At 36.4% G+C, this 24,334-nt stretch overlaps 1 protein-coding gene across 2 annotated transcripts in view; it reads left to right on the top strand.

Annotated features, from left to right (window-relative positions):
- The window catches only part of STAG1 (STAG1 cohesin complex component), a 408,272-nt gene that overhangs the window by 106,700 nt on the left and 277,238 nt on the right, over positions 1-24,334 (top strand). Inside the window, exons 2-3 of one of the 2 annotated variants that reach the window (XM_058732364.1) lie at positions 9,319-9,429; positions 19,257-19,359. In XM_058732364.1, coding sequence (XP_058588347.1) covers positions 9,401-9,429; positions 19,257-19,359 — 132 coding nt within the window. In that variant the 5' untranslated portion in view covers positions 9,319-9,400. Of the gene's footprint in view, positions 1-9,318; positions 9,430-19,256; positions 19,360-24,334 lie in introns of those variants that run through there. The other variant, XM_058732365.1, reaches the window with a different exon arrangement.

Raw genomic sequence — 24,334 nt, 5'->3', positions numbered from 1 at the left:
AAGTTTTTCCATTCATGAACAGAGTATCTTTTCATTTATTGGTATATTCTTTCATTTGTTTCAGCACTGTTTTGTAGTTTTCAGTGTACACGTCTTTCACCTTGGTTGTTTATTTTTAATTATTTTATTCTTTCTGATGCTGTAGTAAATGGAATTTTTTCCTATATTTCCTTCTTGACTTGTTCGTTGTTAGTGTACAAAAACAAAACCAATTTTTGCATATTAATATTTGTATCATGTAACAGTGATAAATTTGTTAGTTAGTAAACAATTTTTGTGTTATTTGCACTCTGCAGTTTTAATTTACTAGTATTTTGTTTTTGGTTCTTTGAGATTTTCTGTATATAAAATATTATGGCATCTTTGAATAGAGATAATTTAATTCTGTTTCTGTTTGGATTCAGTTATGTCTCTTTCTTGCCTAATTGTCTCTAGTCTCTTTTTTGCTAGGACATATAGTGATACATTTTTAAAGCTTTGGTGAAAATGGACATTACTGTTTTCTTCCTGATTTTAGGGGGAAAGCTTTTATTTTAGTCTTTCACCTTTGAATATGAAGCCACCTATATATTTTTCTTTTTAAACAAAATTTTTTTAATGTTTTTATTTATTTTTGAAAGAGAGAGAGAGCATGAGTGGGGGAGGAGCAGAGAGAGAGGGAGACACAGAATCCAAAGCAGGCTCCAGGTTCTGAGCTGCCAGCACAGAGCTTGATGCGGGGCTCGAACTCACAAATTCTGAGATCACGACCTGAGCGGAAGTCAGACGCTCAACCGACTCAGCCACCCAGGCACCCCCCTATATATTTTTCATAAGTGCCCTTTATCATATTAAGAAAGTTCCCTTTTTAGTTTTTTAAATACTTTTATCATGGAAGAGTGTTTTGGCTTTTTGGTTTCCCTTGGGATTTTGCCAGATACTTTCTGTCATAATTTGAGATGATCATATAGTTCATTTTTCTTTCTTTCTATTGATGTGTTAAATCCACCGATTTTTCTAAGTTGAACCACTCTTGCATTCCTGGAATAAATCACACTTGCCCATGATATATTTTACATTTAATTTGTAGTTGTATTCTGTTTGCTTGTCTCCCCACCCCCACCCTGCCCCAGAATTTTTACATCAATATAATGTGTTCAGACTTTCTATTTTTTGTTGAGCCAGTTTTGGCAGTTTGTGTGTTTCTAGGAATTTGTCCATTTAATAATAGGTTGTGTAATTTGTTGGCATAAAACTGTCCATTCTAGTAATTTTTTTTTATTTCTATAAGGTTGATAGCAATATTCCTACCTTCATTTGTGATTATAGTTATTTACATCTTGTCTTTGGTATTTAAAGTCTTTCAGATTTGTTGATCATTTCAAAGAACCAGTTTTATCTCATTAATTATATCTTATTTTTCTAGTCTCCATTTTGTTTATTTGTTTTAATTTTTATTATTTCTTTTTCTAGCCTTTAGGTTTAGCTTGCTCTTCTTTTCCTCATTTCTTCAACTGAGTTAGGTTACTGAATTGAAATTTTTTAAAAAAACGCACATGTATACACCTAATATTTCCCTCAGAGCACTGCTTTTGCATCTCCTATTTTGACATTGAGACTTTCTGTGGCCTAAATAGCTATCCTGGAGAATGTTTATTTGTACTTGAGAAGAGTATGTATTCTCTTTTGGGGTTGAGTGTTATATATATATTTGTTAGGTCTGGTGGGTTAATGGTGCTGTTCAAGTTCTCTGTTTCCTCATTGATCTAATTCTGTGTTTTATTAAAAGTAGTGTATTGAAATCACCATTATTATAGTACTATTTCTCCCTTCAGTTCTGTGTTTCTTATATTTTGGAACTGTTCTGTTTGGTGTAAATGTATGTTTGTGATTGTAATATCTTTCTGATGAATTCTGCCCATTTATGTTGTTCTTTGTCTCTCATAAAAAGTTTGGACTTAAAATTTATTTTGTCTCATATTGGCACAACCACTCCAGCTTTTCTTTTGTTTAGTCTTTGAATAGAACATTAAAAAAAACTTTGTTTTAATATTTATTTTTAAGAGCCTGAGACAGAGCACCAGCTGGGAAGCTGCAGAGAGAGACAGGGAGACACAGAATCTGAAGCAGGCTCCAGGCTCTGAGCAGTCAGCACAGGGCCCGAGGCGGGGCTCTAACCCACAAACTATGAGATCATGACCTGAGCCCAAATCAGATGCTTAACCAACTGAGCCACCCAGGTGCCCCTAGAATATATATTTTTTTCATGTTCTTATTTTCAATTTCTTTGTGTATCCAAGTCGAAAATGAATCTGTTGTAGACAGCATGTAATTGGATCAATTTTTAAAAATCCATATTATGCTATTCTGTCTCTTAATGCTGATGAGTTTGATATGTTAACCTTAAAAGTAAAACTGTCAGTTATTTTACCAGCAAAAGTTAGAGGTTTATTTGGGAATAACAGAGAATTGCAATCTGAGACAAGAAGTTATGGCAAAACTGTACGGAAGTTGAGAAAACAAAGGAAAGGAGTTGGAGAGGGCTGTTAAAAACTCCATTGGTGTAAACTCAGAGTTCTAAGTATAATGGCTTCTTATTGGCTGAGTTGTGAATGTCTCTGATTGGCTAGTCTGTTGCAGGTGGAGGAAGAAACTTTCCATTCTCCTGCTAAGATAGTAAAGTAGTAATATAATGTCCATCTCTTCTTGCTGGATCTGCAATTAATGTTGGGTACTGGTTGTGAGAGTGTTCTTTTTTGCTGGGCTCCCAAAACCATTCTAAATGATATTTCCTTTTTAAAAACTTTTTAAATGTTTATTTTTGACAAAGAGCACAAGTTGGGGAGGGGCAGAACGCTAGGGGGACAGAGGATCTGAAGCCAGCTCTATGCGGACAGCAGAGACCTCGATTTGGGACTTGAACTCAGGAACTGTGAGATAATCACCTGAGCGGAAGTCGGACCATTAACCGACTGAGCCACCCAGGTGCCCCTCCAGTTGTTTCCTTTTATTAATTTCAAAAATATATTTAAAGTGATCACTGGTAAGAAAGGATTTTTGCTGTTTTACTGTTTGTATTCTATGTCTTACATCTTCTTTGTTGCTCAGTTTATCCAAAACTGCTGTCTTTTGTGTTCGATCTTTTCCTAGTATACCATTTTCATTTTCTCTATATTTTAAAATTATTTTTTTAGTAATTATCCTGGTAATCATAATTAACATTCCAAATTTATACACCAGTAGTTTGAATTGAAAGTAGCTTAGCTTTAATAGCTTGTAAATTTCTGATACTATCTCTATCCCTTTTCCTTATGTTATTGTTATAAATTATATCTTAAAATTTTTTTGAATTCACATATCATTAACATACTGTGTATATTAGTTTCAAGTGTACGATATAGTAATTCAGTATTCTCTACATTTTCAGTGCTCATCGTGATAAGGATACATTTAATCCCCTTCACCTATTTTATCCACCCCAACTCACCTTCCCTTTGGTAACCATTACTTCTCTAGTTTAGAGTGTACATTTTTGGTTTGTTGCTTTTTTTTCTTTGCTTGTTTGTTTTGTTTCTTAAATTTCCACATATGAGTGGAATCATACGGTATTTGTCTTTCTCTGAGTGACTTATGTCACTTAGCATTATACTCTCTAGGTCTATTCATGTTGTAGCAAATGGCAAGATTTCATTCCTTTTTATGACTCAATACTTGATTATGCATATCACCTATACTTCATGCATTTATTTACTGGTGGATACTTGGGCTACTTCCATAATTCAGCTATTGTAAATAATGCCACAATAAATGTAGAAGTGCACATATCCTTTTGAAATAGTGTTCCCATATTCTTTGGATACATATGCATTAGTGGAATTTCTGGATCATATGGTAATTTCATTTTTTATTTTTTGTGGAACCTCCATACTGTTTTCTATAGCAGCTGCACCAGTTTGCATTCCCACCAACAGTGTATGAGGGTTTCTTTTTCTCTACATCTTCATCAACACTTGTTTCTTTGTGTTTTTGAGTTTAACCATTTTAGGAGGTATGAAGTGATATCTCATTGTGGTTTTGAAATGCATTTCTCTGACAATGAGTGATGTTGAGCCATCATTTCATGTGTCTTTTGGCCCTCCTCATGTCTTCTTTGGAGAAATGTTTGTTCATCTATTCTGTCCATTTTTAATTGGATTATTTGGGACTTGGGGTGTTGAGTTGTCTAAGTTCTTTATATATCTTGGGTGCTAACCCTTTAACAGATATGTCACTTGAAAATATCCTCTCACATTCAATAAGAGGTCTTTTAGTCTGTCACTGTGCAGAAGCTTTTTATTTCGATATAGTCCCAATAAGTTTATTTTTGCTTTTATTTCCCTTGCCTCAGGTGACATATCTAGGAAAATGTTGTTACAGCTGGTATCAGAGAAATTACTGCCTATCTTTCTCTTCTAGGATATTTTTAAATTTCAGGCCTCACATTTGGGTCCTTAATCTTTGAGTTTATTTTTGTGTATGGTATAAGAAAGTGGTCAAGTTTCATTCTTTTGCATGTAGCTGTCCAGTTTTCCCAAAAGTATAAATGATATCTTTATACATGTGTGTCCAACAACATAGTAGTTATATAGTTATTGTCTTAAAAGTTTGTCTTTTAAATCCTACAGGAAACAAAAATATAAGTTACAGGCAAAAAATATTTTCTTCTGTAAATATTTTTTTTCTGCATTTACTTCTGTAGTTACTTTTGCCAGTATTCTTTAATCTTTGTATGGCTTCAAGTTATTGTCAGTTTATTGTCTGTTAAGGACTTCTTTACCATTTCTTGTATGGTAGGTGAGTTCTAGCAACAAGTCTCCTCCATTTTTGTTTTTCTAGGAATGTCTTAAGTTTTTCCATTTTTGTGTGATAGTTTGTTGGATATAGAATTTTTGTGGGGCATCTGGGTGGCGCGGTTGGTTGAGCATCTGACTTTGGCTCATGTCACAATCTCGTGGTTTGTACGTTCGAGCTCCACATCGGGCTTGCTGCTGTCAGTGAAGAGCCTGCTTTGGATCCTCTGTCCCCCTCTCTGTGCCCCTCATCAGCTGCTACTCCCTCAAAAATAAACATTAAAACAAATTTTTTTTGTATGGCAGTTTTTTCCCGATAATTTAGATATGCCATCCTACTGCCTTCTACCTTGCATAGTTTTTGATGAGAAGTTGGCTGTTATTCTTAATGAGGATTAGTTAGTTGTATGTTATGGGTCATTTCTGTTTTACTTCTTTCAGTGTTTTCTCATTGTCTTTGGCTTTCATTATTTGACTGTAATTTGTATCTGTGAATCTCTTTTGAGTTTGTCCTATCTAGAGTTGTTTGACCTTCTTGAATTTGTAGATTTCTGTTTGTATAAAAATTGGAAAGTTTTTCATCAGCACGTTTTCAGATAGTCTATATTCTTCTGATAGTTTGTCCTCTGAAAGTCTAAGCCTAAGTTTTGTTTTACTCAAAGATGATTTCTGTCAACCTCTTTTCCTATTAATGGGCCGTATTTTTTTTTCTTTGTATGCCTTGTGATTGTTGATGTTAAAAACTGGACATTTTCAGGGTGCCTGGGTGGCGCAGTTGGTTAAGTATCTGACTCTTGACCTCAGCTCAGGTCATGATCTTGCGTGTTCATGACTTTGAGCCCCGTGTCAGGCTGTGCACTGATGGTGCGGAGCCTGCTTGGGATTCTGTGTCTCCTTCTCTTTGCCCCTTCCCTGCTTGTGCATGGTCTTTCTTTCTCTCAAAAAAAAATTTTTTTTCAGTATCGTAATATGATAACTCTAGACACTAGATTCTCTCCTTTTCCCTGAGGTTTATTGCCTCTTGAGGGCTACAGCCATGTGTTTAGTGACTTTTCTAAAGTATTGTTTTCAGTTACTGTACTCATTGTCATGTATGGTTAATGAAATTTTATAATATCCGTAGGCAGCAGTTAATTTATAGATATTTTGAGCCAATGGGAATCAAAAGGAAGAAAAGCAATCTTTTGGTCTTGGCTATTTATCTGTAGCTGAGGTATTCCTTCAAAGGTTAGCCAGGTTGCTTACTGCTCTGCCTTAGTCTTTACTTTGTGCTTACACAGAACCCAAAGATTAGCTAGAGTTGCAAGCCTGTGTCCTCTCATGTCTTCTGCAAATACGCTTCTGGCCCTGGGCATGTATGTAGCACTTTGGGTTTCTTGGTATATGTGATTAACTCCTTAAAGCCCTTGATCCCCAGAATATCTTCTTCCTTAGCCTCCTTATTCTGAAGCTTTTCAGATTGTCTGCTCTTTGTCACATCCACTGTCTCTTGCCTCACCTGTTTGTAGTGTATGATTTCAGCTTCCTTGGAAAGATGATAGTCCAGAATCCCTTCAAAACACACAACCACAGTTTTTGAGAACAAGATCCATGTTCTTATTTTTGCTACCAGAAAGATGCACCAGGAAGTTGGTCTGTCATCCTTATGGATACTGTTGATTGTGGGGGAGGGGAGTTGGTAGAAAAACAAAATTATACAGTGCTTTCTTTAAAAAAAACCAAAAACGATTTTGAGAGAGAAAGCACACATGCATGAATGCTCAAGCAGGGGAGGGGCATAGAAAGAGGGAGAGAGAGAGAATTCCAAGCAGGCTTTCTGCTGTTAGCACAGATCCCGATACAGGGCTTGGTCTAACGAACCATGAGATATGATCTGAGCTGATATCAAGAGTCAGACGCTTAGCTGACTGAGCCACTCAGATGCCTGCACAGTGCTTTTCCTTACCACATTTTAGCAGGCTCTTTGTTAGGTACTCTTTTCTCTGTTATAATTTGTTTTAAATTTCAGATGTCTGTAAAATTTGATTTTGCCAGTTTCACAAACGTAAGACTTGCTTTACTGGAAGGGCTGGTTCATGGAGCTTTCTACTCCTTCATTTTCCATGAGATCAGTCTGTCCTTTCGATTTGCAAAGACTATCACCGAGTATATAAATCAAATGTTTATTTTTTTCTCTCAGCACTTCAAAGATGTCCTTCCACTGACTTTCAGCTTATATAGTTTTCAACAAAAAGTCTGATAAAATTCTTATCTTTGTGTTTCAGTGTGTGAGAAAACCTATTTCTTTGCTTCCTTTTTTCCTAAAGTTTATTTTTATTAGAGAGAGAGATAGGGAGTATGCAGGGGAGGGGCAGAGAGAGAGGGAGAAAGAATCTTAAGCAGGCTCTGCTCTGTAAGTGCAGAGCCTGACATGAGGCTTGAACTCACAAATTGTGAGATCATGACCTGAGCTGAAGTTGAGTCAGATGCTTAACTGAGTAAATCACCCAGGTGTCCCTTTAACTTCCTTTTTGTTTCCTTAACCTTTGGTTTTTAGCAGTATATATATTTTATAGTATTTATTCTAATTGGGAATTCCCTGATCCTGTATTTGTGTTTCGGTATCTTACATTATTTTGAGAAAGTTCTCTTCTATTATTTCTTTTACCCTGTACTTTCTTTCTCTTGGAGTTCCAGTTTTATATACTTATGTGATTCCTTTGATACTGTGTCATGGTCTGTCTTGAATGCTGTGTTTTCTGCCACTTTCCCTGACCTTTTTTTTTCCTCCCTTAATAGACTTTATTTTTTAGAGAAGTATTATGTTAACAGCAGAATTGAACAGATGGTAGAGAGATTTCTCTTATACCCTAGTTCTCACATGCATCAAGCCTCTCTGACTTTCAGGTTTTCATACCAGACTGGTACATCTGTTACAATCAATGAACCTACATTGACGTGTCATTATCGTCCAAAGTTCATAGCTTACATTAGGTACACTTTGGGTGTTATATATTCTATGGGTTTTGATAAACGTATAAAAATTACATGCAGCCACCTTAATGGTGTCATACAAAATAGTTTCACTGCCGTAGAAGTCCTTTGTATCTGCCTATTTATTCCCTATGTGCTTTTTACTTCTGGCAACCATTCATCATTTTATCATTTCCACAGTTTTGTCTTTTCCAGAATGCCATGTTGTTGGAATATGCAGTATGTAAATCTTTCATATTGGCTTCTTTCACTTAGTGATAAGCATTTGAACGTTCTCCATGTCTTTTCAAGGCTTGCTAGCTCATTTCTTTTTAGTGCCAAATAATATTCCATTTTCTAACTGTACCACAGTTTGTTTATCCATTCACCTCCTGATGAACATCTTGGTTGCTTCCATGTTTGGACAACTTTAAATAAAGCTGCTATAAATATCTTTGTGTAAGCTTTTGTGTGGACATAAGTTTTTAATTTATTTCATAAATATCAATGTGTTTGATAGTACTGATTGATTATAGTCTAAATATTCTAGCATATTCATTTCACTTTAAAATAATTTTCTTTTACAAAGGATTTAAATATATTTTTTCCCTAAGAGGAAATACGGATAACCAGTGGGTACATGAAAAGGTGCTGAATATCACTAATCATCAGAGTAATGCAAATCAAAACTACAATGAAATATCACCTCACAGCTGTTAGGATATCTCTTATCAAAAAGACAGGAGGTTAATAGTGGTGAGGTGGAGGAAAGGGAACCTTTTATACTGCTAATGAGAATGTAAACTAACACAGTTTCTATGGGAAACTGTGGAGGTTCTGTGAATAATTAAAACTACCATATGATCTAACAGTCTTACTTCTGAGTGTATTTCTAAAGGAAATGGAATTATTATCCTGACGTATCTGTACTCAAATGTTCATAGCAACATTACAGTAGCCACTATATGGAAAACCTGTTTGTTGATGAATGAATAAAGAAAACCTGGTACATTATTTGTGTATAGGAACAGTATTCAGTCTTAAAGGAAATCCTGTCATTTGTGACAACATGGATGGACTTGGAGGCATTATGCTAAGTGAAAGAAGTGAGAGAAAGACAAATGTCACATGGCGTCACGTATACAAGTTGATTTCATAGAAACAGAGAGTAGAAATGTCATTGCCAGGGGTTAGGGGGTGGGGGAAATAGTAAGAGGTTGGTGAAGGGGTACAGCTTTCAGTTATAGATGAATATGGTCTGAAGTCTAATGTGTAACATTACCTTGTGTAATATGGTAATATATAGTTGATAACGCTGAAGTGTATAATCAAAATTTGCTAAGAGAGTAGAATTTAAATGTTTTTACACATAAAAGGTCAGTATGTGAGGTGATAGATATGTTGATTAACTTGATGGGGGAGGTGTAGAAGACCTTCACAATGTGTACGTATATCAAATCATCACATGTGGTTTAAATATCATACAATTTTATTTGTCAATTATACCTCAATAAAATTGGAAATAAAATAATTGTCTTATTTTTTTTTAAATTGACAGGATTGACTTTGAAGTTATTTAAAAAGTTTGAGTTGTACAGCACTTGATTCTTTTGCTACATTGTGGAAAGACCTCTTCAGCAATGATTACTTCAGAGTTACCAGTATTACAGTAAGTATTATACTTTTCCTCTATTTAAAAAAAATACATGACACTTTTGTACATGAAATACTTCTGTAATCACATCAAATAGGTTCTCTCATAGTTGAGCAATATGTCTGAAGTCAAACAGCAGTTAGACTGTACAATTACCATATCCATCCAGGGCTCTTACTATTGTTATATGAGTATTTTTGTGGTATTGAGCAAAGAAGAGGTTACTCTTCTTCTCAGGGGTCAGCACACTATGATCCATGGACCAAATCTGGCATGCTGCCTATTTTTATAAATAAAGTGTTACTGGTACAGAACCATGCTCATTCCTTTACACATTGTTTGACAGCTTTAGTGCTACAAGTTGTGATAGAGAATGAATTGCCTGCAAAGTGTAAATATTTTGTTGGACCATTTATAATAGTTTATAAACTCCTATCCTATATCCTACTGTTTCTCCAACACATACCCTCCCACCTCTCCCCACCTTATTTTCCCTGAGATTCAGATCATTGGACCATTCTGACTGCCAGAAGTAATATTAAGGATATACCAAGTTGGCATTTCTGATGGCATCTCATTAGATTTGTTGGAGTTGTAGGACAGATCTAGAATTGGATCTTATTTTGTTTTCTTTGGGAAATATGTTCAATGTAGTAGCAGATACTTTTCCTTTAGAGATTTCATCAAGATACAAATTAGGAGTCTGCATACTGTGATCCTGTATGAGAACAGTGGTTTAGATACAATGAAAGTGATCAACAGTTTGTTTATTTATAATTTTTAATGCCCCTGTTGATTTATATACCTCTTTCCCCAAGAGATTGTAGGCACCTTTTAATTGGTTTCCTGGCCTTGTGTTTTTCCTCCAGGTATCTAAGACAAAAAAGGCTGTCTAGATTTCTTTACTGCTTGGAAAGCCATCAATACCTATCCTCCTTCTTTCTTCCAAATATAGGAGATTAAATTTAAGCCCTTTCTAATTACTTAACTCCTGTGTCTTTATTACTCCCCAACTTAAATGTATTACCAAGTTTGGAGGTCCTCACATAGTATTTTCTTTCTTCTTTAAAATCTTTGTCCTGCCTGCAGTACGTACTCACCTGTGCTCTTACCTGGCCAATCCACTAATCCTGTAAGTCTTAGCTGATGTATTATGCCACCAGAAAAGCTTTTTTTCCCCCTCAAAGTTGGGGTAGGTTTCCTTTTGTGCTCCTGTAATGTTCTTTGCTTTTTCTTCCAGCACCATACTTAACCTAATGTTTTATAACTCTTGTTGTTTCTGCCTGAACTGCACCTTTTCATCTTGTTAATTTTTTTTTTTTTTTGAGAGAGAGAGAGAGAGAGAGAGAGAGAGAGAAAGAGAGAGAGAAAGGGGCAGAGCAAGAGGGAGAAAGAGAATCCTAGGCAGGTTTCATGCCTAGCACAGAGCCCAGTGTGGAGCTTAATCTCAAGACCATGAGATCATGACCTGAGCCAGAATCAAGAGTCAAACACTTAAATGACTGAGCCACCCAGGTGCCCCCACTTTTTTATCTCATACTATTGTATATTAGGCAGGCCCTTAGTAAGTATCTCTGATTAAATATGGCACAGAGATTGTATTTCAATAACTGTTGTATTTAAAGAGAAATTGTATTGATACAGTGGTATTTAACATTGTTTTTTGTGTGTAACTGATTTTTTTTCATAGAAATGAAAACCTGTATTATGATTATGGGTAGTGGATAGTGGTGATCTGTGAGGTGGGTGAATGAACTTTGCTTTCAGTCCGTCAGTGGGAGATAGTACTCTTGGTCGAGTTGAGATCTGAGAAACATTTATTGAGGCCATAAAGTTTTCTGAGGATTTTGACATATTTTAGCAACATACATGATCTTGTTTAATCCATCCAGCCAGCAGTGTCATGTTTGTTTTGTAAGTGAAAGGAAATATGTCTCTTAGTATTTGTAAACTTGAGTTTCTATCATTTGTAAAGTGAAGACAGTTTACTAGAAACTGATCTCTACAGTCTCCTCAAAAACAAACAAAAATATTTTGATCCGGCAATTCTTAATGTTTATTTCAAGAATGATTTTTCTTTTCTTTTTTTTTTTTTTTAATTTTTTTTTTAATGTTTATTTTATTTTTGAGACAGAGAGAGACAGAGCATGAGCAGGGGAGGGGCAGAGAGAGAGGGAGACACAGAATCTAAAGCAGGCTCCAGGCTCTGAGCTGTCAGCACAGAGCCCAGTGCGGGGCTCGAACTCACGAACTGTGAGATCATGACCTGAGCCGAAGTCGGACGCTTAACCGACTGAGCCACCCAGGCGCCCCAAGAATGATTTTTCTGGGGCATCTAGGTGGCTCAGTCAGTTAAGCGTCTGACTCTTGACTTCAGCTTGGGTCATGATCTCACAGTTTGTGAGATTGAGCCCCCATATTGGGCTCCATACTCACAGCATGGAGCCTACTTGACATCCTCTCTCTCCCTCTCTCTCTCTGCCCCTCCCCTGCTCATGCTCTCTTTCTCTCTCTCAGAATAAATAACATTTAGAATGATTTTTAATGTAGACATGAGAAAGGTAATTCCAGTGAATGACCTTGTTATTTCTTGTTTCACTTAGATATTATTATCACTGATAAATTTTTGACCTTAGTGCTATTTACTATTAAGCATTGTCAAATATTATCAGTTACCATATATTTTTATATTCTACTACATAATACAGTTCTTGGAAGTATGTTAAGTTCTGGAGGAGAAAGCATATAGTAGAGATTCAGTCCATACTGTCATGAAGCTTGTATAATAAATATATGTTAATGAAATAATCGCAGATATATAGAGCTGCTATTATGGGTGCTAGGAAGTTAAATTAGAGAATTTTGTGAGAATTTTACCACATGCCTTCATTTAGTGTTCTTTTCTCTGGAAAAGACAGTTGAGCTTAACTCTGAACTGAAGGAACACTGTGGGGGAAGAAGAAGGAATAATGGTGTTAATTCCAGACTGAAGGAATATGGCATGTACAGAGACCTTGAGTTAGGAGGAATCATGGTATATTTGATAAAGTGAAATAAAACTGTACTTTTTCTTTTTTCAGGGTTGGTGATAGAGAGTGGCATGAGATTAAGGCTTAGGAGCAGAGTGGGGCTGTATCGTACAGGGACTTGCTTAAATGATGGCAAGAATTTTGAGTTTTTCTTCTTAGGAGCAGTAGGAAGTCACTGTCGGATTTTAAGCATGGAAGAGATGCATGGGAGAGATTCAGAAAATCACCCTTCATGCAGTATAGTGATTATTTGGGAGGGGCAAGAATAGAAGCAAGGACACCTATTAGGAGGATATTGTAGTATGCAGGCCAGATATGTTGATAACTTGAACTGAAGTGATTACAGTGCAAATAGAGGTAGACAGAATTTAGAGAGTTTTAGGGGATAAAAATTCATTCTTAGAAGATTTCATCTGATTTTTTATTTCTTTTAATTTATGTCTATAAATGCGAACATTAGAGATTGGCAGGGTTTTTGTAGGCTTTTATAGCAGTTAGTCAAAGTTTGAGTTTGCCTACCCTTGATCAAGTATTCTTTGTCTATCCTAGAGAGAAATTTGTTGCTGTGTAATAAGAGGTAGTGTACAAAGACAGTTGTTTTAGTTCTGTAATACTGTAAAGCTAGAGACAATCTAAGTGCTCATTGACAGGGAAGTAATTAAATAAATTTCACATATATTATGGGATACTATTCAGAAATTCTGTGTATTTGTATGAAGATTCCTGTTAATTAAAAAATTTAAGGGGCACCTGGGTGGCTCAGTCAGTTGAGTGTTGGATTGCTGATTACGGCTCAGGTCATGATCCCAGAGGCTTGGGATTGAGCCCCGTGTCAGACTCCACAAACATAGAGCCTGCTTAAGATTCTCTCTCTCTCGCTCTTACTGCCTCTCTCTTTCTCCCTGTGCCCTCTTCTCCACTGTGCATGCTTGTTCTCTCTCAAATATAAAAAAAAAAAAAGAAAAAAATTAGGTCTTGATCTAAACCATAAGTAATGTTAGTCTGCACATTGAGATTCAGAGTTAGGGTGTGGTGATGTGAAACTCTTATATTCTCTCTATTGCTTGAAATTAAAAAATATGTATCATATATTCTAATAAACATGCATACACATGTGTATACTAATAGGAATGTAGTAGTTATTTGTTGGTAATAGTCATCACCTTTTAAACTGACTGTAGTTGTCAGAATTAGAAAATAAGTTGTACCTTACTCTTCTATGAGTAATGTGTAGTGCTCAAGGATAAATTATTTTCACTAATGAGTCACATATTCTGTGGTGCAACAAACCTGTTCCTGTAGTTGCTTAGTGATTGCAAGCATCATAAGCACTAGTAGATTCTGTCCACACAAGATAAATAGAAAACATAATATTTGCATTCTAGTATTCCTGACATGGAGATAGAGAATTCAGGTTTACCTTGAGATCTAAGTGGACTGTGGTGCTTACTAGGTGTATGACTATGGACAAGATTATCATGTTTTCAGATCTTTCATTTATTTTTGTAATTGATACAGTTGTGTTTTCTTACAAGTTTTTTGTGCATGTTTATTCTAGATCATGTATAGAAACAAGCACACAGTACATATATGTAAACATAAACTATTTGGTGCATATTGAGGAAAAAGCAGTATGACTTACTGTTTTTTTTTTTTTTTTAATTTATTTATTTTGAGAGAGAGAGAGAGAGAGCCAGAACCTGTGCACATGTGACTGGGGGAGGGACAGAGATAAAGGGACAGAGACAGAATCTCAAGCAGGATCTATGCTATCATCGCAGACCAATATGGGGCTCGATCCCATGAATCAGGACATTTTGACCTGAGCCTAAAGCAAGAGTTGGATGCTCAACTCATTGAACGACCCGAGTATCCCTGATTTATTACTCTTTAGTAGAGATGAGTAAGATCAGCTAGATCAGGAATCAACTACTGCTAATAATGCAGACACCTGCTTTTATGAATACTAAAGATTTTATCTTCAGAAAGAGAGAGCGTGAGCAGGGGAGAGGGGTGGTGGGGGTGGAGAGAGAGAAAGAGAAAGAGAATGAGAAAGAGAATGTATCTTAAGTAGGTTCCATTCTCAGCACAGAGCCTGATGTGGGACTCAATCTCACAACCCTGGGATCATGACCTGAGCTGAAATCAAGAGTCGGATGCTTAACTGACTGAGTCACCCAGGTGGCCCTATTTATAATTTTATGTTTATTTTTAAAAAGTTTTTCAAAAACTTCCATTCCAGTATAATTAACATACATTGTTATATTAGTTTCAGGTGTAAAATATAATATTCACTGCTTTTGTGAATCCTTTGACTGATTTTTATAGACCTACTTATTTTTACTGCTTCCTACATTTCTTACTCTTGCTTACTCTTGCTTTAGGGTATTTCCTTTCCATTCAGAGAGTTTCTGGAAAACTCTTTAGTTCTCCTTTTATTTTGAATGATGGCCTTCCTGGATAGAATAATTCTTGGTTGCAGGTTTTTTTCTTTCGGCGTTCTTAATATATTTTGCCACTCCCTTCGGTCTTGCAAAGTTTCTACTGAAAAATCAGCAGATAACCTTATGGGGTTTTCCTTTTATGTAACTGTTTTCTTTTGCTGCTTTTATAATTTTCTCTTCATCACTAGTTTTTACCATTTTAATTACTAGGTGTCTTGGTATGCACTTCTTTGGGTTTGTTTTGTTGGAGGCTCTCTGTGCCTCTTGGATGCAGATTTCTGTTTCCTTCCCCAGATTCAGGAAATTTTCAGGTATTATTTCTTCAAATAAATGTTATGCCCCCTTTTTTCTCTCTTCTTTTTCTGAGATCCCTAATGCAAATGTTATTATGCTCAATGGTGTCACCAAGTTTAAGTCTCTTTTCATGTATTATTACTATTATTATTTTTTGTCCTGTTCAGCTTCATTCCTTTTCATTACTCTATCCTCCAGGTCACTGATCCGTTCTTCTCCTTCTTCTAGTCTATTTATTCCCTTAGTATATTCTTAATTCTAGTTATTGAGTTCTTCATTTCTGATTGGTTCTTTTTCATATTTTCTATCTCCTTGTTAAAGCTCTCTCTGAGGTCTGCTAGTCTTTTCTAAAGTCCAGTGAGTATCTTTATGACTAGTACTTTAAATTCTTTCTCAGGCATATTTTTTCTGTTTGTTTAGATCTCTTGCTGTGATTTTGTCTTTTTTTTTTTTTTTTTTTCATTTGAGACACATTCCTCTTTTCTCTCACCTTTTCTGATGGTTCATGTCTGTTTCTGTGTTTTAGGAAAGGCAGCTACATCTCCTGTTGAAAGTAGTGGCCTTATGAAGAAGAGGTCCTGTAGTGCCGTACAGTGCCGTGTTCCCTGTTCACCTGAACCTTTCATTTCAGTGGTGTCTCGTTTGTGTGTTGTATTGCCTTACTTTTGTGGCTGAGCTGTATTTGCCTGCAGTTTGGTCATCTGTAGTGGCTCTCCTTGTCTTTTTATGTGCAGGTTTTGGTTTCTCTGTTATTAGTGGGCCTGTCTGGGGTGGCCTTGGGATTGAGTTGGGTCAGACTGGGCATTTGCCAGAGCTGTAGTGACAGCGAACTGCAGGGCACTCTACCTTTGCTGTTCCCTGAGAAGCTTTCATCAGTGGGCAAGGCCTGCAGTCAGACCAGCTGTCTACCCCCAGCTCACTGCAAGGGCCTGAGTCATACTGGTGTGGGTCATTTTCTTCCCCTTTGCCCAGGGCAGAGTCACTTTGAGGTGTTTCTGGTCCCTATTAGGGTTGCTTGCACACTGCTATGCTTGTGATACTGCTTTGGATAGACTCCTGTGGAGGCTGGGTTGGAGGGGGTGGGTCCACAAGAGATCTTAGACTTGAAGGTGCTGTTAGTAAGCTAGAAGGAGAGTGTGTTTGCACTGGTTATGCAAGTGTCTATGTATCTAGGCTGAGTGATGGTGAGGGAAATGGTGTCTGCCAGCAGTTTTGTTCTTGGAGAAATCTCCCAAAGATCCATACCTCTCCAGCAAATGCTTTGAGATTAGTAAACAAATCTCCCTCTCATACACCCAAGTCATTTTTCAACCTACTGTTTCTGTGCTATATCTCCACACCGCTGTTTGGTGCTTTTTTTTTTTTTTTTTTTTTTTTAAAGGGTGGGGACCTAGTATCTTATTGCCCTCCAGCCTTCCCAGTGCCAGCCTGATGGTTTTTAAAGTTCCGGGTATTAATCCCTGGTGATTGTAAGAATTTACAAAGTTGAGCCTCTCAGATTTTCAAAGCCAAACGTTATGTTGATTAGTCTTGCTAATGCAGGTCCCCTGTTCTGGGTGCCTGGTGTGCCTAGTGTGGTGTCCAATATCCTCTCTGTGTCTATAGCATCCCTTCCTTCCATGGACATTCCTGTGGGTCCATTTGGTTCCCAGTTAGTTCTTTGCCCTTCTTACCTTTTTGGATATGGCCTCTTCTCTACATTTACCTATAGAGAGTCTGTTTTGACAGTCTTCAGGTAGTTTTCCGGGTTATATATGCTGATGTGGGTATTATTTGCATGTATCTAGAGGTTGAGGTGAGCTCTTCCTACTCCTCCATCTTCCCCAGAAGCCTCAGTTCTTTTTTCTGTGCACAGTTTTAAATACCAGGTCATCTTTGAAGATTTGCAAGTAGGGAGGTATCACGATACAAGAATGTTACTGGCATTATGTGTAGAATGTCCTGGACGAGGGAGATAGAAATAGATAAGTTGAGGTTAATTCAGGGAGTGGTGATTATGGTAATAATCATGGAAAGAATTTGGAGAATTATTATATGGAAGATAACATGATTGCCCTTGTTAGCTGATGGCACAAGAGGAAGATTGATATGATTCTAAGAATATAAGACAGGATAACAGTGACCATAATAAATTTGCATACAACTTAAAGTACACTCCTGCATTAATTAAATCAGTTAGTTAATTGTATTGCCATGAGCAGAGAACGAGAGATAAGTTAGTGTTGGACTTAATTTTGTATGTGGTATTTGGTGAATTTGATAGGCATTCAAAGAAGCTGTTAACATGTGAAGTTAAAAATCTTCAATTGTAGATGATCAGGTCCATTGATAATATATTGAAGTTATTTGCATAGAAGCTATACATCAAGTGGATGAGATCTTCCAGAGAACGTGGTATGAAGGGAGGAGTGGTAGACATTACAGACTTGAGCTTTAAGGAATCAATACAAAAAGGAAATGGAACTGAGAGCATTTGTTGAAGCAGATGAAGAAATAATAGGTTGTGTGTTGGACTCACTATTTGCTGTGTTTCCTTCATTGTATTTGCAGTTTTAGAGATCTTTTATACTGTTAGTAGTATAAATTCTAGCAAAGAAGTTGTTAATACTATTGCAATGGTATGCTGGAGCCATCTTGTATTGTCCTGGAGAGCTGAAAAGTAAATTTCCAGGAATTTTGTGACCCTACTAAAATAACAATGTCTTTATAAAAAGTTAAATTATATAAACTTAAATCTAAATAAATCATATTAAAAATAAAAGTAAAAGTAATAAATCCTCAAAACTCATCACTTCCTGATTATTTTATGTTACTGTTTTCTACGCTCTGGAAGTTTTTATTTACACCTATTGTATGTATGTGTGTATTTGTATACACCTATTTTATTTAGTGTGTACTACTGCTGTTTATTCTCAACTCTGTTGATATCACTTTGGCAGTTTGAAATTGCTGTGGTAATATTTACATTATGAAAATCAGCAAACACTACACATCAGGGCTCAATTTATTGTTCTTTCATTTGTCTATAAACTTTATTAAGTTATGGAGATACTGTTAATAATGCAGATTAATTGGAAAGGTGTATCAGTTTATATCCATTACAATATGATAGAAAAAATAATTGAGGAAGTATCCTTCCACTATTTGAGAACTGTTACCTGATTCAGTAAAGAAATTGTCCACAACATTGACCAGTGAGTGAAGTTTTAACAAATGTGTTTGTCATATCCCCTGTATCCTATTCATTAAGTGAACAAAGATATCCGTGATTGTTCATATTGGGATCCTGTTTGTTCATCAGTTACAATCAAAGGTTACCTATAGATGCATCTGTGACAAAATTATTGTTTTATGTGAATCAATTAGTTGTATGGGATTTATAATATTATGTGGGGTGCTTGGGTGGCTCAGTTGGTTGGGCATCCGATTCTTCATCTTGCTCAGGTCATGATGTCACAGTTTGTGAGTTCGGGCCACATGTTGAGCTTTGTGCTGACAGTGTGGAGCTTGCTTAGAATTCTCTCTCCTCTCTCTGCCCCTACCCCATTGGAGCTCTCTCTCCCTCTCAAAATAAATAAATAAACTTAAAAAAACCAAAAGAATATTGTGTATTTTATTGTCAGTAAATTCGTTTTATAGAACCATTATTTCAGTAAAATTTCTAATCATTAACGTGCATAATTTTTTTGAGGAGCCAGTTGTTAAACTTTTACTAGCACGCTACTAACTATTCATGATTTTATAAAATAAAATTCCTCCCAAGACTTAGGTTTTTTCTATTGAATAATTCATCTTTCATAACTGAATTTTCATTTATATTTTGTATAGCAGCTGCCATTTCCACAATGATTTCTTCCTCTTTGTTTCCCTATCGATATGGGGATTCATGTCACTCAATATTATGTGATATTGGCAGGAAGGGTAATATTTCCTTTTCCTAAAGATTTTTTCTGCAAATGGAAGAAAAATCCTTCTTATCAGCTGTATACCAGGAAGTAAGGAAAGTAGTGGAATAGAACTGCATTGTATATATGAATTAATTTTGTTCACTAAAATAATATATCACATTTTCTAGGGATTCAACTAATGAAACTACTGCCCATTCTGATGCTGGCAGCGAACTTGAAGAAACTGAGATCAAAGGAAAAAGAAAAAGGGGTCGTCCTGGTCGGCCTCCAGTATGTATTATGCTTGCCTTTGTTCTTGTAATGGTTACTTAGTAAAGGAGCTTGATATAAGCTTTCTGTTAATTCTAGTTCTGTTAATACATCTTTTAAAATTTCAGCAGCATATTAGAGATTCTTGAAAACTTTGCTTCATGAATTGGATTGACAATGATCTGAAAAAGGAATTTGATTTTAGTATCATTTCTGCTCTCCATGCTTCCCTTGTAATAAATAAATTGTGATCCATGTGAAGATGTGGAGAAGATGATTAGATTGACATGAAATGAGATGTAGTTAGTTATGACTTTCCTGCTTTTTAGATGCAACTCTGATTTGTTGTGAGCTCCTAAGTGTGCATTTTGGTAGTATTAGTTTGGGATTTGGACCCAGTCTCAGAATATATTCTTACTGATACATGACTGAGAAGTTTAGAAGAACTCTGGGTGTCCTTACTTTGAGGGGGTATCTTTATGTATTGTGAGTACACTGGTTATTATTTAATTTAAGGTAGCATAAGCTCTCAGAGATCATAGTATCATTCACTGTGTCAGGGGTTAAGGTTTGTACTATTTTGCACTCAATTTTACAATCTGATTTGGTCTTCACAATTTTTTTCCTATTCATGAAAGTTTTTGTTACGGAAAATTTCACTCTCCTTTTGTGAGAGGCATACTACAATGAATTCTCCATATAACCATTACCCAGCTACCACAGCTATCAAGTCATGGCTAATCATGTTTTATCTCTCCATCCCTTATTTCCTTCCCATGTTATTTTTAAGGTCATGCAGACCTCATTGCATCTGTGAATATTTCAGAATGTATCTCTAAAAGATAGGAGCTTCCTTTTTCTTTAAAAATTTTTTTATTGAAGTATAGTTGACATAGAATGTTTTGATTCAGTGCTTACTACAATAAATGTAATTACTACCTATCACTATACAGTGTACCTACAGCATTATTGACTGTATTCCCTATGCTGTATTTTCTATTATTGTGATTAGTTTATAACTGGAAGTTTGTACCTCTTAATCCCCTTTACCTATTTTGCTCACACACACCCCTTCCCCACCCTGCCAATCTTTCCCCTCTGGCAACCATTACTTTTATTCTCTGTATTTATGAGTCTCTTTCTGTCTTCTTTGTTTTGTTTTTTAGATTCCACATATATGTGAAATCATAGGGTATTTGTCTTTCTCCATCTGATTTATTTTAGTTAGCATACTACCCTGTAGATCAATCCATGTGGGATGGATGTTTATTCATTTGCTATACAGATAGAAAGATTTCAGTTTTCGTTATGGCTGAGTAATATTCCTGTGTGTGTGTGTGTGTGTGTGTGTGTATCTTACCTTTATTCATCTTTCAATGGGCAATTGAGTTTTTTTTCCTAAATCTTAGCTATTAAATTTTTTTTTTTTTTTTAACGTTTATTTATTTTTGAGACAGAGAGAGACAGAGCATGAACGGGGGAGGGTCAGAGAGAGAGGGAGACACAGAATCTGAAACAGGCTCCAGGCTCTGAGCTGTCAGCACAGAGCCCGACGCGGGGCTTGAACTCACGGACCGCAAGATCATGACCTGAGCCGAAGTCGGACGCTTAACCGACTGAGCCACCCAGGCGCCCCTAAATCTTAGCTATTATAAATAATGCTGCAATAAACATTGGGATGCATATATCTTTTTGAATTAGTGTTTTCATTTTCTTTGGGTAACTACCCAGTAGTGGAGTTACCAGTAGTGGAATGTCATTTCGCATTTCTATTTTTGTTTAATTTTTTTCATGTTTATTCATTTTTGAAAGACAGAGGGAGACAAAGCACAAGCGAGGGGTGGGGGGCGGAGAGAGAGGGGGGACACAGAATCTGAAGCAGGCTCCAGGCTCTGAGCTGTCAGCACAGAGCCCAATGCAGGGCTCGAACTCATAAACTGCGAGATCATGACCTGAGCCGAAGTCGGAAGCTCAACTGACTAAGCCACCCAGGCGCCCCGACATTGCTATTCTTAATTTTTTTTTTTAATGAATTTGTTTTAATGTGTATTTATTTTTGAGAGAGAGAGAGACAGAGTGCAAGCAGGGGAGGGGTAGAGAGAGAGGGAGACACAGAATCTACTAACGCAGCCTCCAGGCTCTGAGCTGTCAGCACAGAGCCTGATGCAGGGCTCGAACTCACAAACTGTGAGATCATGACCTGAGCTGAAGTCGGACACTTAACCAACTGAGCCACCCAAGTGCCCCTATTTTTAATTTTTTTGAGGAACTTCCATACTGGTTTTCATAGTGGCTGTACCAAAAACATTCCCACTAACAGTGCATGAAAATTCCCTTTTTCCACATCCTTACTAGCACTTATTATTTCTTGGTTTTTCTTTTTGTTTTGTTTTGTTCTGTTTGTTTGTTTTTAATATTAGATATACTGACTGGTGTGATGTGATACCTTATTGTGGTTTTGATTTGCATTGTCTTAACAATTATTAATGTTCAGCATCTTTTTTTTTTTAAGTGTTTATTCATATTTGAGAGAGAGACAGAATGCGAGTTGGAGAGGAGCAGAGAGAGAGGGAAACTCAGAAACCAAAACAGGCTCCTGGCTCTGAACTGTCAGTACAGAGCCTGACATGGGGCTCAAACCCATGGATCCAGGAGATCATGACCAGAGTGAAATTGGATGCTTAACCGACTGACCCACCCAGGCGCCCCTGTGTTTAGCATCTTTGCATGTGTCTGTTGGTCATCTGTATGTCTTCTTAGGAAAAATGTTTATTTAGGTCTCTGCTCGGGGCATGATTAATTTTTTTTTATTAAATGATAAGTATCATTATCATATCTCAAGATAACTATTATATTAGCAGCACCAAATAATCAGTTTAAAGTTTATAATCGTTTCATAAATATTATCATTTTTACTTATTTTTTTCTTTTTTAATGTTTATTTATTTATTTTTGAAAGAGAGAACAGGAGACAGGCAGAGAGAAGAAGAGAGAGAGTATCTCAAGCAGGCTTCACACTCAGCACACAGCCCCATGCAGGGCTCAAACTCACAGAATGTGAGGTCTTGACCTGAGCCAAAACCAAGAGTCAGATGCTTAGCTGACTGAGCCACCCCGGTGCCCCAATTTTAAAAGTACAGTTTGTTGGTTTGAATCATGATGCAGATAAGATCCACTTGTTGCAATTGATGATTATGTCAACCAATTATTGTATATATGTCCTTGTGACTTAAGACTCTTTTTTTTTATGTTATTGCTGTTATGTCCGTGTTTGCCTTAGTTTTTAATTTGCTTCAGTGAAACTCCATAACCTTTAATTTTTGAGCAAAGTCTTAAATTAAAAGAAAGGATGAAGGGATGACTTCTACCATTTTCTCTATACTTGCTTTTGTCCTCCACCTTTATTTAGAGGGAAAAAATTGTGGAGGAAAAGACATAACATTAAAATCACTCTTTATAATACCTCTTAATTCTGTTAGAATATTTGGTGTTAGAATATTCCTTACAAAAGTATTTTGGGAAAAATGAAAGTTTTACACTTAGAAGCTGGAGACTATTCTAGTTCCCCTTACCACCACTATATGATTTTTCTGAGGCTGTGGCAAGTTACATTGTTTTCACTAGGATTTGTGGGTTATAGGTGCAAATGGGAAATAACACTAAATGTGATTGAAGGTAGGAGAATAAACTGTCTATGTGGTTGCTTACTTGAATTTGTTCTCCTCCAATTGAAATTCTTTACTTCATAAGATTGTGCTTTAGTGCTGCCTTCTTCAAGAAAACCTTTTTTTTTTCTAAAAGAATTTCTCACCCCTTCAACAGGCTGTTGTGTTATTCTTTAGAACCTCTCTAATTTTGATATGTCAGTAACTGCATTCCTGTAATATTTTTGCTTTCCTTGTTGAAAAGGAGTATGCATATCCTAATTTAGCTGTTTTATGGGTAGAAGTATGATTTTTTACTAAAATTACCATCCCATAATCTAATAGGTAAATAGTATACGTTCATCCCATATTTATAAAATTGAAAAGGATTTTACCAGGGTAGGATGGTACATTCTAGAGACTTGTGTTAGTTAGATTTTCGTCCATATTTTCACACTTATTAATTCACATGGGCATCTATACTCCCACCTAACTCAACCCCATTTCTTAATGTTTGAAACAATGCAGCTTGCTGAATTTCTACTCTGTCTTTGCACTAAGCTGATGCTGTTTATGTCATTTAACTGTAACATCAGTACTATGAAACTGTGTTATAAGTGATCTACAATGTAGAAAACAAAAATAGGAAGTGGTAGTTTGCCCAAGGTCACACATAGCATATAAATGGCAAAGCTAAGTTTTGAACTCACATCTTAAACTTCTGAAAGTCCTTATCTCAAGAATGCCAGGGGCACCTGGGTGACTTAGTTGAGTGTTGAACTCTTGATTTCAGCTTAGGTCTTAATCACAGTTTGTGAGATCAAGCCCAGTGTTGGGCTCTATGCTGACAGCATGGAGCCTGCTTGGGATTACCCTCCCCCGCTTCCTCCCCCAGCCGCCAGCTTGTTTGTGTGTGCGCTTTCCCTCCCTCTCTCCCTCTCTCTCTCCCTCCCTCCCTCCTTCCCTTTTTCCCTCTCCCCCCTCCAATAAACATTTTTTAAAAAAGAATGCTGAACTACCAAGCTGTTAATTTATATTGAGAGATCTGATCGTCAGTATGATCAGATTTGACACATTTGCTCCAGTACCTGTTACGAAGATTGCTTAAACATTTTCAGTCAGCTGGCTCCACTTTTGACAATTCAGAGTTTCAATTGATACATACTTTGTTTAGCCGTTTTAATACTGCTTATATTTGAGAAGACTTCATGATCTCTGGTTTTGTTTACTCAGCCATATGAAAACAAATAGTATAAAGACTTTCTGTTATAGGTAGTATTGTTTTCATTTCCAAATTCTTAGGGGGCATCTCATTATTGGTATTTCTTTTTGGTATACTATTATTTCAGAGA

Source organism: Neofelis nebulosa, chromosome 5 (genome assembly GCF_028018385.1).
Source record: "Neofelis nebulosa isolate mNeoNeb1 chromosome 5, mNeoNeb1.pri, whole genome shotgun sequence".
Lineage (NCBI taxonomy): Eukaryota > Metazoa > Chordata > Mammalia > Carnivora > Felidae > Neofelis > Neofelis nebulosa.
This window is presented reverse-complemented; position numbering and strand designations above follow the sequence as displayed.